General features: G+C 36.6%; 2 protein-coding genes across 2 annotated transcripts; both read left to right on the top strand.

Moving 5' to 3' along the window:
- Positions 1–1,204: 1,204 nt before the first annotated feature.
- Positions 1,205–3,704, top strand: LOC112030765 (uncharacterized). Its single transcript, XM_024063431.2, has 3 exons — positions 1,205–2,358; positions 2,447–2,639; positions 2,750–3,704. The coding sequence occupies exons 1-3, from the start codon at positions 1,939–1,941 to the stop codon at positions 3,322–3,324; spliced, it is 1,188 nt and encodes a 395-aa protein (XP_023919199.2). The 5' UTR covers positions 1,205–1,938; the 3' UTR covers positions 3,325–3,704.
- Positions 3,705–5,765: 2,061 nt separating this feature from the next.
- Positions 5,766–6,907, top strand: LOC112021144 (uncharacterized; the record flags this gene model as incomplete). The annotated part of the gene is made up of 3 exons (XM_065769420.1): positions 5,766–5,846; positions 5,935–6,127; positions 6,238–6,907. Coding segments are annotated over 3 exons (843 nt in total), but the record flags the coding sequence as incomplete, so codon positions are not given.
- Positions 6,908–15,841: the final 8,934 nt, after the last annotated feature.

Here is a 15,841-nt window from a genome sequence, read left to right as displayed (position 1 = left end):
AAACCGACAGCTAGATGCATCGATCAAAACTCCATCAAAACCCACCCGATCTCCACCTAAAATCAAAGAAAAATCAACATCAGAAGTTCAGAATCCTATCAAAACCAATCTGAAGCTGATCTCCACGCCTCCCCTGACATTGTCTCCACATCTCACCGCCGTCTTCTCCATGCCTCCACGCCTCCACACATACCCAAATCAACCTAGACCAAGCAAACCCACACAAACCTAGACCAACCCACACCATAAACTCAGATTAACCCACCATCGAGACCGCCCCATGTCATTGCCATTGATCATCGACCCAGACCCACATCGCCACCATTGATACCACGCCACACGCTGATCTTGCCATGTTGTGACCGTATTGTTACCACGCCAAATCCAACCCAACTCCAGTGGCATGCTTTGAACGAGAAAAAGAGATGTGAGAGAGAGTGAGAACTGAGGATGAAAGAAAGAGAGAATCAGAGGGAAAAAAAAAAAGAAAGAAAGAAAGAAAGAAATAGCTGAGTGGAAGAGAGAAAAAAAAATTATACAAGATGCTACAATACCATCATAAAAGTAAGATAGTACTGTAGCGGTATTGTAAAAAATTTTACAAATTGCAAACCGAATAGTGGGCTTGTTTGGTACATTAATACTAAAATTTCCTTACATATACTATTTGCAATACCAAATGCAAATACTCTTAGACACGCACCACTAACTAAAAAGTGGAGAGTGCTCAGAGTCTAAGGTATTCCCATTGGAAGTGTGACCCCCAGGCCCCCACCCCACAAGGCACAAAGCCACAAACAAACCAAATTTTGTGCATTTTTCATTTTTCATTTTCAAAAAATTACATATTTTGCCACCATCACATCGCTCCCTGAACCTGGAGACGGTTTACGATATCTTCTCCAGAATACGAGGGGCATCTGCCCGATATTCCATAATAGTGGAAGGTTAGTCTAGTAATTTAAAGTATGAAATCTGAGCCAATGGTGACCGCCCACGATCATCTACACGACACTCGTGTGCAACATTAGAAACGTCCAGAAGGTATAACTACGTGCGGCGCTGGACAGGTCAGGAGAGTGTAGTGTGAAGATAATTGGTGCCACGTATGAGTAGAGGTGGCCAAAACAATCCTAGTCAGCACATACAAATACAAATACAAATACAAATACAGATCAGATAGACAGATAGAGAGTCAGTCTAGCTGCTTCTTATAAATGCCCAAACCACCACCCACTCCATCGGTCTCCACCAAAAACCATAATCAACAAGGCCCTCCTTTTCTCTCTCTCACTATAGCCGGAAAATGCTAATTCTGGTGACCTTCTCGTCCATTCAAATACCCATTGTCCATATCTCCGATCATCGCCGTCACGTTTTCCACGAAAAGCCCTGAACGAAAGCCATGTTCTTTCTTTGTCCTATTCCCAAAAATTATTCCTTTCTTCATCGCAAGACCAAAAAAAAAATGATACTATAATTCAACAAGAAGGTACCAATTTCATGCGAGTAAATAAATTTTTGTAGGTTTTTTTGGGCTAGTTTAGTTTTGGGCTAGATTGACCAGTTGATCGGACAGAATTTTGAAACTGTGGAGAATTTGGCTTGTATTGCTTGAGAGAATTTAGAAAAGATGGTGAATGTGTATTGAATCTGTTGAGTGGTAGCATTGATTCACGTTTTATTGCCTTTCTTGTTCGTGTACATTTTTGTGTGAAGTAAATGCAAAGAATCAGAGGGAGTGATGGGTTTTGAGTGACAATGTTTGATTAAATTTTTGTGTAGTGTTGAGTCTGAGTTTCAAAGCGGATCGGAGCTTTGAAAAATCAAGCAGAGCTGACAGGGCGGAAAGGAATTTAGAGTATAGAGCGGAGCATACATTTCTTTTTTTTTTTGTCTGCTTGTTTGTTGCTTTTGGGTGTTAATTGAACATTGAGCATGCCATTTCCGATGAAGATCCAACCTATTGATATTGATGCTGAAGAACCGGTTCGAACCGATACGGTGAAACCAGCGGTGTTGAAATCGCGGCTGAAGAGGTTGTTTGATCGGCAATTCCCTAGTGTTCTGAGGATATCGTCGGCGGAGAAGCCCAGCGGTGGCGGCGAAGCCCATGGAGGAGTAGCAGAGTTGGAGCCGAGCTCCGTTTGCTTGGCAAAAATGGTGCAGAGTTTTATTGAAGACAACAATGAGACAAAGCAGCAGTCTATAGCGACGAGCAAGTACGGGCGAAACCGCTGCAATTGCTTCAACGGCAGTAGCAACGACAGCTCTGACGACGAGTTTGACGACTTTGCTTGTAATTTCGGAGGCGATTCTTCCGCTGGTACTGGATCCGATGTCTTCGATACGCTCAGGGTATTCAATTTAATTCAAATTCAACTCACTTTAGGAATTTTATTAAAGGGAAAGAATTATTATTAATTATATGTGGTTTGTGGAACAGAGTTTAACCCCTTGTACTAGCGTTGCGGAGAGAAACCTGTTAGCAGACGCGGCGAAAATCGTAGACAAGAACAACAAAATTAACAAAAGTAAAGAGGATCTGAGGAAAATAGTGACGGATGGACTGTCATCTCTTGGCTATGATTCCTCTATTTGCAAATCCAAATGGGATAAATCTCTCTCTTACCCAGCAGGTAAAATATTTTTGTTCTCTGTGAGTTTTGAAACGATTAATCATAAAGAAAAGAAGAATTATTATTATTTAAGATTGTGCTGTATGTATGGTGGTGTTGTTGTTGTTCAGGGGAATATGAATATATAGATGTGATAGTGGAAGGGGAAAGATTGTTGCTGGATATAGATTTCCGATCGGAGTTTGAGATAGCGAGATCGACTGGGACGTACAAGGCGATATTGCAATCTCTACCGTACATATATGTGGGGAAAGCTGATCGGTTGGGTCAAATAGCGTCGATAGTATCGGAGGCAGCGAAGCAGAGTTTGAAGAAGAAGGGGATGCACTTTCCGCCTTGGAGGAAAGCTGACTACATGCGTGCCAAATGGCTCTCTCCTTACACACGACGAACAACAACTATTCAACCTCAAACAACCCACACCATTTCTACCGCTACCACCAACACGGACACAGACAGTGATTGCGGTGACCTCCATCTCATTTTCGGTGACAAAACCACGCCCTCTCACTCTCACTCTCACTCTCACTCTTCGGATTTTTCCAATTATAGTAATGGGAAACTGAATGATGTCTTGCTTACGTGGCAACCACCGGCGGTTAAACCTAAGAGCCTTGACAGATCACGACCAAATGCAAAGCCAGTCACCGGTTTAGCTTCTCTCCTCAAAGATCATAAACCCTAAACCAAAATTTTGGATTTTCTTTTTCCGGTATAAAAAAAAAAATTATATATTAAAAACATAATCGTATTTCGGAGAATAGTACAATCTTTTTCTTTTCTTTTATTCTCCCTCTCTTTTTTATTTTATTTTTATGAGTTTATGAACTAAAGATATAATCTTTGTAATAATAAATTAGAACCAGTACAGTACAGCGCAAAAAAGAACAAAAAAAGAAAAAGAAAAGGGGTAAATGTTTACTAAATTTGTGTAAACTAAATCAAGGCACCCGGCTGGGAGTGAGAATCGATGAGATTTTTCTTTTTCATCGATTTCCTAAACTAGTACAGTGCTCTGTGTCTATCATGGTCGCTTTATTATGATTTCCTCTTAGTTGCTTTTGAGTTTTGCGGTGGTGACGGTTTCTTGTGAGGGAACAAAGAAGGATGAGAGACTTTTTTTAAATTTTTTTTTTTTAATTTATTTATTTAGGGGGCATTGGCATTGGCATTCTTCAGGTCACTTTTTTGGTTTAATTTTTCATTTTGAGTTAACCGGGGTTGGTGGTGAGGGTATGTATATTGGATGACGGAAGAGGTCGTGGCGTCTCGAACACCGTGAGATGAGGTGGAGGCTTCATTAGAATTGCGTGATATTCTTCTCTTTCTTCCTTATTTTTGTCTCGAACGCGTTTATTGTTTGTTTCAACCACAGCTCGTGAAACATATTCACGGCTACCGGGAAACTTCTCTTTTCTTTTGGTTTGACTGACGACTAAGAATTTTTGGGTTTAAGATCTTAAGTAAATAATAGTTGCTTATTATAAGAAGATGCTGCTTTTTTAATTAAAACACATTTTTGACTGCTTGAATTTTGGCAAGTTTTGAAAAACAGAGTGAAGGATTTTCTTTGACTGCCTAGTCTTTGACTCAACTTTCATTCCTAAATAAATCCATTTCTAAATGCTGGGAAACTTGCCAACATAAGTTGAACCCTCAAAGTTGCGTAAATTACAATGTGCATCATATCATAGCAAATTGGCATTTCAAGCAAGACCCAAACCTGCTGCTTTTTTTTTTTCCCCCAAAACTCGGTTACCTATTGTTTTACATGGATTTCCCTACCATTTTCTATTTTTAAAATATTATCTCACAATCATTGTAGTGGGGGCTCTTGTGTAATCTACTATGTTGAGTATTTATCCTATTATTATAATAATAATATCATACATATATACTACTAGTATAATTTATAATTTAAGAATAGGGTAGGGTCGGTTACAAGCCCCTCAGAACTAATAAGGGCGCTGTGGGGCCTTTATCCTTTTCTTATTTTTTGGGCGATAAGATTGATACAGGGGTCTCTTTCATGTACAAAACAAAAGCAAAATAATAAAAGCAAATTTCCCCAAAGTTTGACAATAATAATGCCCTTTTGAAAGCGACCTCCCCACCTACTCGTTCTCTCTCTCTCTCCCGTGGAGATTGCTTGTGTTGAGGTGTAAAATGTAAATTCGCTTTTACCTTGTCTATACGGTATCATAATCAGAGCACTCATACTGGAGAATTATTAAAGGGGGATATATAAAGATGCAAACGTTTTCATCTCAAGAATGGTGGACTCTCTACCACTCATAAAAAATAAAAAATAAAAAAATAAAACAGTGGACTGGACTCCCTACCTTTTGGCTGGATCAGAATATTCTTTCATATATGCTTTTTTGGTTTTTCACTTTGTATGGCATAAAAATGACATGTAAGAGAATTCGCATAAGCGCATCTAAAATTTTAGCTATTTAGTTATATAAAAAGTCACTTTATCTATTTTACCTACATACATGCTGCAGCAGTGAATATATTTTAATTTTTAATACAATAAAATAATATAAATATCACAATAAAATAATATATCTCTTACAATAAAATATTATATCACACTACCCACAAAAACATCTACAGCACCAACCACAACCACCTTTACCATCAGCCATAGTCACAACCACAGCCACAACCACCACCACCACCGGCCACAACCACCACTCTACTTTGGCAGCCACAACACAACATAGAAAAAAAAAAAACAAAAAAAAAACAAAAACAAAACCAAGGAACAAGCTACTACCAAAGCCAAAATACACAAAATCTACTGCCAATGCCAAAATCATCCACCACCGTCACAACCAAAATTCACAAACTCACTGTCAGAATCATCCACCACCACTACCATAGCCAAAATCAACCACCACCACCACAGTCACCAAACCCATATGAAAATACATAAAAAAAATAAAAATAAAATAAAAACTCAATCATAGATTGGCAAGAGAGAGGTGTGAGAAGAGACTTGGGTCAGAGACGTTAAGGCCGGCGAAGGCTTGGGCCAGTGACGTTGAGGCCGGCGGAGGCTTGGGTCAGAGATGTTGAGAGAGAGAGAGAGAGAGAGAGAGAGAGAGAGAGAGAGAGAGAGACGAGTTTGACGACTTTGCTTGTAATTTCGGAGGCGATTCTTCCGCTGGTACTGGATCCGATGTCTTCGATACGCTCAGGGTATTCAATTTAATTCAAATTCAACTCACTTTAGGAATTTTATTAAAGGGAAAGAATTATTATTAATTATATGTGGTTTGTGGAACAGAGTTTAACCCCTTGTACTAGCGTTGCGGAGAGAAACCTGTTAGCAGACGCGGCGAAAATCGTAGACAAGAACAACAAAATTAACAAAAGTAAAGAGGATCTGAGGAAAATAGTGACGGATGGACTGTCATCTCTTGGCTATGATTCCTCTATTTGCAAATCCAAATGGGATAAATCTCTCTCTTACCCAGCAGGTAAAATATTTTTGTTCTCTGTGAGTTTTGAAACGATTAATCATAAAGAAAAGAAGAATTATTATTATTTAAGATTGTGCTGTATGTATGGTGGTGTTGTTGTTGTTCAGGGGAATATGAATATATAGATGTGATAGTGGAAGGGGAAAGATTGTTGCTGGATATAGATTTCCGATCGGAGTTTGAGATAGCGAGATCGACTGGGACGTACAAGGCGATATTGCAATCTCTACCGTACATATATGTGGGGAAAGCTGATCGGTTGGGTCAAATAGCGTCGATAGTATCGGAGGCAGCGAAGCAGAGTTTGAAGAAGAAGGGGATGCACTTTCCGCCTTGGAGGAAAGCTGACTACATGCGTGCCAAATGGCTCTCTCCTTACACACGACGAACAACAACTATTCAACCTCAAACAACCCACACCATTTCTACCACGAACGTGGACACAGACAGTGATTGCGGTGACCTCCATCTCATTTTCGGTGACAAAACCACGCCCTCTCACTCTCACTCTCACTCTCACTCTTCGGATTTTTCCAATTATAGTAATGGGAAACTGAATGATGTCTTGCTTACGTGGCAACCACCGGCGGTTAAACCTAAGAGCCTTGACAGATCACGACCAAATGCAAAGCCCGTCACCGGTTTAGCTTCTCTCCTCAAAGATCATAAACCCTAAACCAAAATTTTGGATTTTCTTTTTCCGGTATAAAAAAAATATTATATATTAAAAACATAATCGTATTTCGGAGAATAGTACAATCTTTTTCTTTTCTTTTATTCTCCCTCTCTTTTTTATTTTATTTTTATGAGTTTATGAACTAAAGATATAATCTTTGTAATAATAAATTAGAACCAGTACAGTACAGCGCAAAAAAGAACAAAAAAAGAAAAAGAAAAGGGGTAAATGTTTACTAAATTTGTGTAAACTAAATCAAGGCACCCGGCTGGGAGTGAGAATCGATGAGATTTTTCTTTTTCATCGATTTCCTAAACTAGTACAGTGCTCTGTGTCTATCATGGTCGCTTTATTATGATTTCCTCTTAGTTGCTTTTGAGTTTTGCGGTGGTGACGGTTTCTTGTGAGGGAACAAAGAAGGATGAGAGACTTTTTTTAAATTTTTTTTTTTTAATTTATTTATTTAGGGGGCATTGGCATTGGCATTCTTTTTTGGTTTAATTTTTCATTTTGAGTTAAGCGGGGTTGGTGGTGAGGGTATGTATATTGGATGACGGAAGAGGTCGTGGCGTCTCGAACGCCGTGAGGTGGAGGCTTCATTAGAATTGCGTGATATTCTTCTCTTTCTTCCTTATTTTTGTCTCGAACGCGTTTATTGTTTGTTTCAACCACAGCTCGTGAAACATATTCACGGCTACCGGGAAACTTCTCTTTTCTTTTGGTTTGACTGACGACTCAGAATTTTTGGGTTTAAGATCTTAAGTAAATAATAGTTGCTTATTATAAGAAGATGCTGCTTTTTTAATTAAAACACATTTTTGACTGCTTGAATTTTGGCAAGTTTTGAAAAACAGAGTGAAGGATTTTCTTTGACTGCCTAGTCTTTGACTCAACTTTCATTCCTAAATAAATCCATTTCTAAATGCTGGGAAACTTGCCAACATAAGTTGAACCCTCAAAGTTGCGTAAATTACAATGTGCATCATATCATAGCAAATTGGCATTTCAAGCAAGACCCAAACCTGCTGCTTTTTTTTTTTCCCCCAAAACTCGGTTACCTATTGTTTTACATGGATTTCCCTACAATTTTCTATTTTTAAAATATTATCTCACAATCATTGTAGTGGGGGCTCTTGTGTAATCTACTATGTTGAGTATTTATCCTATTATTATAATAATAATATCATACATATATACTACTAGTATAATTTATAATTTAAGAATAGGGTAGGGTCGGTTACAAGCCCCTCTGAACTAATAAGGGCGCTGTGGGGCCTTTATCCTTTTCTTATTTTTTGGGCGATAAGATTGATACAGGGGTCTCTTTCATGTACAAAACAAAAGCAAAATAATAAAAGCAAATTTCCCTAAAGTTTGACAATAATAATGCCCTTTTGAAAGCAACCTCCCCACCTACTCGTTCTCTCTCTCTCTCTCCCGTGGAGATTGCTTGTGTTGAGGTGTAAAATGTAAATTCGCTTTTACCTTGTCTATACGGTATCATGATCAGAGCACTCATACTGGAGAATTATTAAAGGGGGATATATAAAGATGCAAACGTTTTCATCTCAAGAATGGTGGACTCTCTACCACTCATAAAAAATAAAAAATAAAAAATAAAAAAATAAAACAGTGGACTGGACTCCCTACCTTTTAGCTGGATTAGAATATTCTTTCATATATGCTTGGGATAATTACAGTAAACCCACCTGAGGTTAGACCCGTTTTCACTTTGCCTACCCGTAGTTCAAAACTTATCACTTTACCCACCTGAGGTCCCTTCCGTTATCACTTTATCTACCTGAAGTTCCTTCCGTTAGAGATCTGTTACCCACCTCTCCTTTTGCCGTTAGAAGAACACATTTTTAGAGAAAAACAAACATAACACAAATCAAAAAGTTAGGGTTTGATATTAAAAACAAATGTATATGAATGTAAGAAATAAAATTCCAAACAACTACAAATCAAATTGTTTGAAATTAAAACAAGTATTACACCGGTGGTGGCTCTTTTGTACTTCAACATGATCTTCCCCTCCCACAAACTCATCAACAACCCAATCACCCAGGTCTGAGAGAGGAGAAAAACAATTATGAACCACCCATGGATACCGACCAAGGATCGGCGACACCACTGTCAGACTCGAAGCCTCAATCTCCGCCATCGTCGAGCTACCCACCATAACACCGGTGGACCTAGAGTCACGATAGCCTCGTCCATGAGTAACCTCGGTATCGGAGACTGAGCCTAACGAGAAACCCACCTTAACAGAGCCGAGAACCACCGCGTTGGAGTTACTACAAGCCGCCAAGGCTTTTCCGGCCACTTGATGTCCAAGAACTCTCAACGGGATGGGTGCGAGAAGCCCCGATCATATCGTTAAGAAGCCCCTGTTCTGGGTTTGAAAATTTTTTGATCATGTGTTCTGGGTTGGGTCATTGCTGCTGTTTGGTTGTTTGGCCGTTTGGCTGTTGGTGTTCTGGGTTGGGTCATTGTTTGAAGATCATGTTGAAGGGGAAGATCATGTTGATGAGTGAAGAGTGTTCTGGGTTGGGTCGTTGAAGGGGAAAAACGATTATGAACCACCCATGTGTTCTGGGTTGGGTCGTTGTTTGAAGAGTGAAGAGTGTTCATACCTCTTTTTTTTTTTTTTTTGGTTTGGCCATTTATTTCACAACAGAGATCATTACACAGAACCATACCCTTGAACTCAACTCTAAAAACCCTCCAAGCTCTTTCAAAAAAATTCATACCCTAACTTTTTGATTCGTGTTATGTTTGTTTTTCTCTAAAAATGTGTTCTTTTAACGGCAAAGGGATGGCCATTTATTTCACAACAGAGATCATTACACAGAACCATACCCTTGAACTCAACTCTAAAAACCCTCCAAGCTCTTTCAAAAAAATTCATACCCTAACTTTTTGATTCGTGTTATGTTTGTTTTTCTCTAAAAATGTGTTCTTTTAACGGCAAAGGGAAAGGTGGGTAACAGATCTCTAACGGAAGGGACTTCAGGTGGGTAAAGTGATAACGGAAGGGACCTCAAGTGGGTAAAGTGATAAGTTTTGAACCACGGGTAGGCAAAGTGAAAACGGGCCTAACCTCAGGTGGGTTTACTGTAACTATCCCTATATGCTTTTTTTGGTTTTTCATTTTGTATGACATAAAAATGACATGTAAGAGCATTTGCACCAGTGCATCTAAAATTTTAGTTATTTAGTTATACAAAAAATCACTTTATCTATTTTACCTACATACATGCTGCAGCAGTGAATCTATTTTAACTTTTAATACAATAAAATAATATAAACATTACAATAAAATAGTATATCTCTTACAATAAAATATTATATCACACTACCCACAAAAACATCTACAGCACCAATCACAACCACCTTTACCATCAGCCATAGTCACAACCACAGCCACAACCACCACCACCGGCCACAACCACCACTCTACTTTGGCAGCCACAACACAACATAGAAAAAAAAAAAAAAACAAAACAAAAACCAAACCAAGGAACAAGCTACTACCAAAGCCAAAATACACAAAATCCACTGTCAATGCCAAAATCATCCACCACCGTCACAACCAAAATTCACAAACCCACTGTCAGAATCATCCACCACCACTATCATAGCCAAAATCAACCACCACCACCACAGTCACCAAACCCATATGAAAATACATAAAAAAAAATAAAAACTCAATCATAGATCGGCAAGAGAGAGGTGTGAGAAGAGACTTGGGTCGAAGACGTTAAGGCCGGCGGAGGCTTGGGCCAGTGACGTTGAGGCCGGCGGAGGCTTGGGTTAGAGATGTTGAGAGAGAGAGAGAGAGAGAGAGAGAGAGAGAGAGAGAGAGAGGTGAGAGTGACTGAGAGAGAGAGAGAGGCAAATTTATCTCATTGCAAATATACATGGAATTGAGGTCAATCCATATAGTTAAATAAATAAACAATCATGATTGTCAAACTAGTTACAGAACTTGGCCTCTTTTTTTTATTTATTTATTTTTATAATGAATTAGCTTAACAGCCTTTGATCAAAGTTTTGCTTGGACATGATGAAACACAATTACCTTCACTTCTTTTTTGTTGCAATGATCTCAAATTCTCAATATTATAGCAAACTTTTTTTTGTTAATTTAATAAATTAAGGACAATTCAAAGGCCTCTCTTCTTTTAATTATTCATTTGTTTATGTCTCCCAAGGTAGGTCTTATTTTATATGAAGTAACATTTCTATTTTTTTTTTTTAACAAACCATGGAATCCCTTAAAATTTTGAAAAATAACATTAAATCCTTTTTTATGATTACATTCATGTCCCATTTGTTATGATGTAATACACTTTTAAGTATTTGGGTTGATTGAAAAAATTAGTTACATAAAAATATTATCATTTGATCAAAGTAAACACACTAGATGGGGTTAATTTTTATTTTTTAATGAAAAATCAAATATATAACATTTCANATTTGGCGAGGGCTTAGGGCGGGTCGGCGGAATAGATCAGCGATGAGGGAGATTCAGGTTGATCACCTACTTCCATGGGAGATTCAGACAGAGATCAGAAAGAGATCGGCGATGAGCTCTTCAAGCTCCACCGGGTGCGTTCAAAATTATAAATAGCCCTTATCACATGAGCTTTTTTTTTTTTTTTTTTTTTTTTTTTAATAATTTATATATATATATATATATATATTTAGAAACCATCGTATCACATAAAGCCAGTAAACCATTAAAAAAAATTTATGAAAAAAAAATGATTAAATTTTTTTACAACTTTTTAAAATTCTCATAAAAAATTTTCTAAAATAAATAATTAATGTATAATTTTAAGACATATATTAAATGGACCCAAATAAATAATAGCTGAGTACATGAATTTTATAGTGGCAGATCATTAATGGATAATTAAAAAATTGCTAACTTTTAATACAATTTTTTCAATTTCTCATAAAAAGTTTATTAAAATATATAATTAATATATAACTTTAGGACATACATTAACTAGACCCAAATAAATAATAACTGAGTACATGAATATTTTGGTGGCAGATCATTAATGGACAATGGAATGATGTGGCTTCCTCACCCCCCAAGAAATATGAATGATATGGTAGGAGTGAGTGTGAGCTTGATCTCAATCTAGCTAAGAAGACGTTGATATAAGTCGTTTGTAAATAAATCAAATTGTTCATATATATCCTAAGATTGACTTGATAAAAGATTTGTTCATATTTATTTGTTTATAAATAAATCAAGCATAAGCTTTGATTTTGGGATTATTTAATAAACAAACAGAGCTTAAGCTAAAAAGATTGTTCATGAATAAGCTTGTAAATAATAAGACTCGATAAAAAATGAGGCAAGCTTAGGTTGGTTTATGAGTTTAGTAATAAGTTTGATATGAGCTTGAAAAATAAGCTTATATTTTACTAAACTTTTAATTAATTTGGAGTTTGGATCACTTATTCAACCAAAAGTGTTTGATAATATATTTAATATAGGCTTGATAATGTACTCGTATTGGATCTAGAGTTTAAAAACTCAATATTAAGCTTGAGTTTGAGCTCTAGCTTGGCTTGAATAGTGAGTCAAGCCAAGCCAAGCCAAGCTTAAACTTTTGGATCTTTCAACAAGCTCAAGCCCAAACATTATTTGTAAGTTTAGTTCAAGCTCAAAACAAGCTTGGACATTCAAAGCTCTTGTTTACAACCCTAGATATGAGCAGTTATTTTAAAAGGAATTGTAGGAAATGTAGGACTAGATACAAGGATCCAATCTTAAAGGAGTTCTCTTTAATTTGAATTATAATAAACTTTGAATGCTACAAGATCTTATTCACCCTAAGATTAATTCAATTCATACCTAGTGCATATGAGGGCCAAAATGGGGATATACCCCTTTTGCCCAAGAGTTCTAGTAAAATGCTCCATTTCTAAAACTATCTAACGATATGCCCTCGTTTTGAAACTCGATTATCTAAAAATCAAGTTTTAATGTAAAACTCAAATTTTAGAAAATCGAGTTATAGGCAAATCAAACTTTAAAAAAAAAAAAAAAAAATTGTGGAACTCGAGTTCCTTACTGAAACTTGATTTGTTTAAACATGGGCGTATTCCTAATAGTTCAGGAAAAATAACATTAAATCCTTTTTTATGATTACATTCATGTCCCATTTGTTATGATGTAATACACTTTTAAGTATTTGGGTTGATTGAAAAAATTAGTTACATAAAAATATTATCATTTGATCAAAGTAAACACACTAGATGGGGTTAATTTTTATTTTTTAATGAAAAATCAAATATATAACATTTCAACCAGTTTATTAGAGGAGATAAAATACTTTGTGGTTTTTGCATTACTCCTTGCAGAAACACAACCTCCTCCAAATAAGCTTTTCCTAACCCACGAAGCCAACGATCTATTGGTTTCGGCTGTTGGTCTTGCACATCTAAGAATGTTTGCTACACTTTCTTGTTGGGCTTCTTGCTTTCTTTTTTGATCTACAAGTTTCTTTTTCAGAGGATTTTCAATAACACAATCAATTATCAAAAAAAAAAAAAAAAAATTTCATAAAAAAAATTTCAGCTGAAAAAATATTATGTGATACTAAAACTATTTAGATTTTGTCAATACAAAGTTACAAACAGAAAAATGCTTCCCCCCCAACTTCAGGCTCCCCCTCTCGCTTTGATTACCAATCCTCTCCGCCAACCTTCTTCCAATATCAAGCAATTAAATCGTTGGGAGCTAATTGGCCTTGCTGGTTATTAGGTATGCTATTTTGAATTGCAATTACGTTATATTGTGGGTTTGTGAACCATTTTGGGATAATTAAGAGTGTGGTTTTGATGTTTGGCACAATCATGTCAAGAATTGAGGTTGCCGTCTATCTATGGCCACACTATTTGACAATAGATGTATCATGTATGTTCTTGCGGTGGTCCAACCGTTTCATATTAATCAATTCCACATGCCAAAAAAAAAAAAAAAAATCACACCTCCAAATTTTAGAAGGGCTTTTATAATTTATGGCAAATTCTAAGGGATTTATTTTGGTATTGGGGCCTGGGGTGCTCAAATGAAGCCGCGTGTGGTAAATGAGAATGGTCAATAAGTTCATTTTCCTTTTTTTTCATTTTGGGGTGTAGAGGTTTATCTGAGCATTCGTATCGGAGATGCAAAGTGTATTTTAGATAACAATGTGAGAAAAATGTACTGATATTCCTTGAACTTTTATTTTAGCAAATTTACTACACGAACTTTATATATGTGTGAAATTAAAATATCAGTTAATCCGCTGTTAATGAACTAGTGACTAATCACATGAGACACATGCAACTTTAAAATTACCAAAATCAAACATCTAAAAGTGATACCCATGGATAGAAGAGAGAAACTAGGTTCAGTTGAGAGAGAGAGAGAGAGAGAGAGAGAGAGAGAGAGAGAGATTTTGTAGAACTCCCTACTTCCACATCATATTAGGCCTCCACTATGCAGATTCATCCATTGCTTCTGTGTTTGCAAGATGGACACTATCTTTTACAAGATTCTTAAGTACAAAAAGAAAAGCCCCTTGTTTAATGACAAATTAAAATAAAATAAAAAAAGAAAAGGAAAGTTTACTAACCATATCGAAACCTTAAATAAAAAAGAAGAGAAAATGCAGAAGGAAGCAAAATACCTTAATTAGGAGTTTGGTGTCATGAGAAGAAAAAAAGATTAATCTTTGGTCCAAAGCCTTAAGTATATGACTACTCCCAAAAACATTGCCCGCATCCAAACTCACCAAGATTTTCCTCCCTCAATTCCCTTAGAGCATTTACAGCGGTGGTGTTAAAAAGCTATATTGGTATTTTTAGCTCCTCAAATACCTAAAATCCTTCTACAGCAATCAAGCTATATGTATAATTTTTACCAATTCAGCTATAGTGCACATCTATAGATAGATGTGCACTGTAGCTCCAAAGCTAAAAATTAAAAAAAAAAAAAAAATAACTTTTCTCTCTCTTTTTCATTAAAATATTCTCTCTCTCTCTCTCTCTCTCTCTCTCTCTCTCTTCCTTCTCTATCTTTTCTCTCTTTCTTTTCGCCAGACTCAGTCTCAGCTCTCTCTCTTCCTTTTCTATCTTTTCTCTCTTTCTTTTCATTAGACTCAATCTCATGGCATGATCGGTGATGGCGTGGGTTAGTGGGTTGGTGATGGCGTGATTGACGATGGTTGGTTTGGTCAACGGTGGTTTGGGTTTGATTCGGCAATGGCTGATCGGCGATCGACGATGGCATGGGTCGGTGGGTGTTGTGCCTCTTGGTCTTGTTCTTCTCTCTCTTGATCAAGTTCAGATGGTGGGTTTGATGGTGGTCTGGGGTGCTAGCTCCATCACCGATCTATTTCGTTGTGCTAGTTTTTCTTTTATTATTATTATTATTATTATTATTATTATTATTATTATATCTGTGGATGTTTTTATTATTATTTTAATGAGTTTTTATGTGGTTTTTTTGTGGTGATGGTGGTGGTGCTGTGGGGGGTTGTGGGTTGAAGAGAGGAAAGAGAGGGAGAAGACAGAGAGAAGATGAATAGTGAGAAAAATAATAAACAGCTGATTGTGGATATATATTATTTTATTGTGATTTTTATATTATTTTATTGTGTTGAAAGCTAAAATAGATCCACTACTGCAGCATGTGTGTAGATAAAATAGATAAAATGGTTTTTTGTGGTGCCAAATAGCTATAATTATAGCTCCACTGCTGTGGATGCTCTTATACTCTCTTTTTTGCTAAACTAAACCTAGTTTCTCTCTCTTCTCTTTATGGGTTTCACACTTCCACTCCCAAAAGTTTGATTTTGGTAATTTTCATGTTATATATGCATCTTACGTGAGTAGTCTGTTAGTTTTTTAACAACATATTAATTGATGTACTAATTTAGCACATATGTAAAGTTGAGAGAGTAAATTGGCTAAAATAAAAGTTTTTAGAGAGTGTACTAGTCACTACTCTAAAGTTCAAGGGT

The sequence above is a fragment of the Quercus suber genome, unplaced genomic scaffold (genome assembly GCF_002906115.3).
Source record: "Quercus suber isolate HL8 unplaced genomic scaffold, Cork oak 2.0 scaffold_1151, whole genome shotgun sequence".
NCBI lineage: Eukaryota > Viridiplantae > Streptophyta > Magnoliopsida > Fagales > Fagaceae > Quercus > Quercus suber.
The sequence above is the reverse complement of the archived record's forward strand: the minus strand, read 5'-3'. Positions and strand labels throughout refer to the sequence as shown.

What these genes read in the sequence shown, in the direction of transcription:
- LOC112030765 (XM_024063431.2), top strand. Translation starts at nt 1,939, where the DNA reads ATGCCATTTCCGATGAAGATCCAACCTATTGATATTGATGCTGAAGAA. An exon ending in ATGTCTTCGATACGCTCAGG is followed by an intron (nt 2,359 to 2,446) that starts GTATTCAATTTA and finishes TTTGTGGAACAG; the next exon opens with AGTTTAACCCCTTGTACTAG. An exon ending in ATCTCTCTCTTACCCAGCAG is followed by an intron (nt 2,640 to 2,749) that starts GTAAAATATTTT and finishes GTTGTTGTTCAG; the next exon opens with GGGAATATGAATATATAGAT.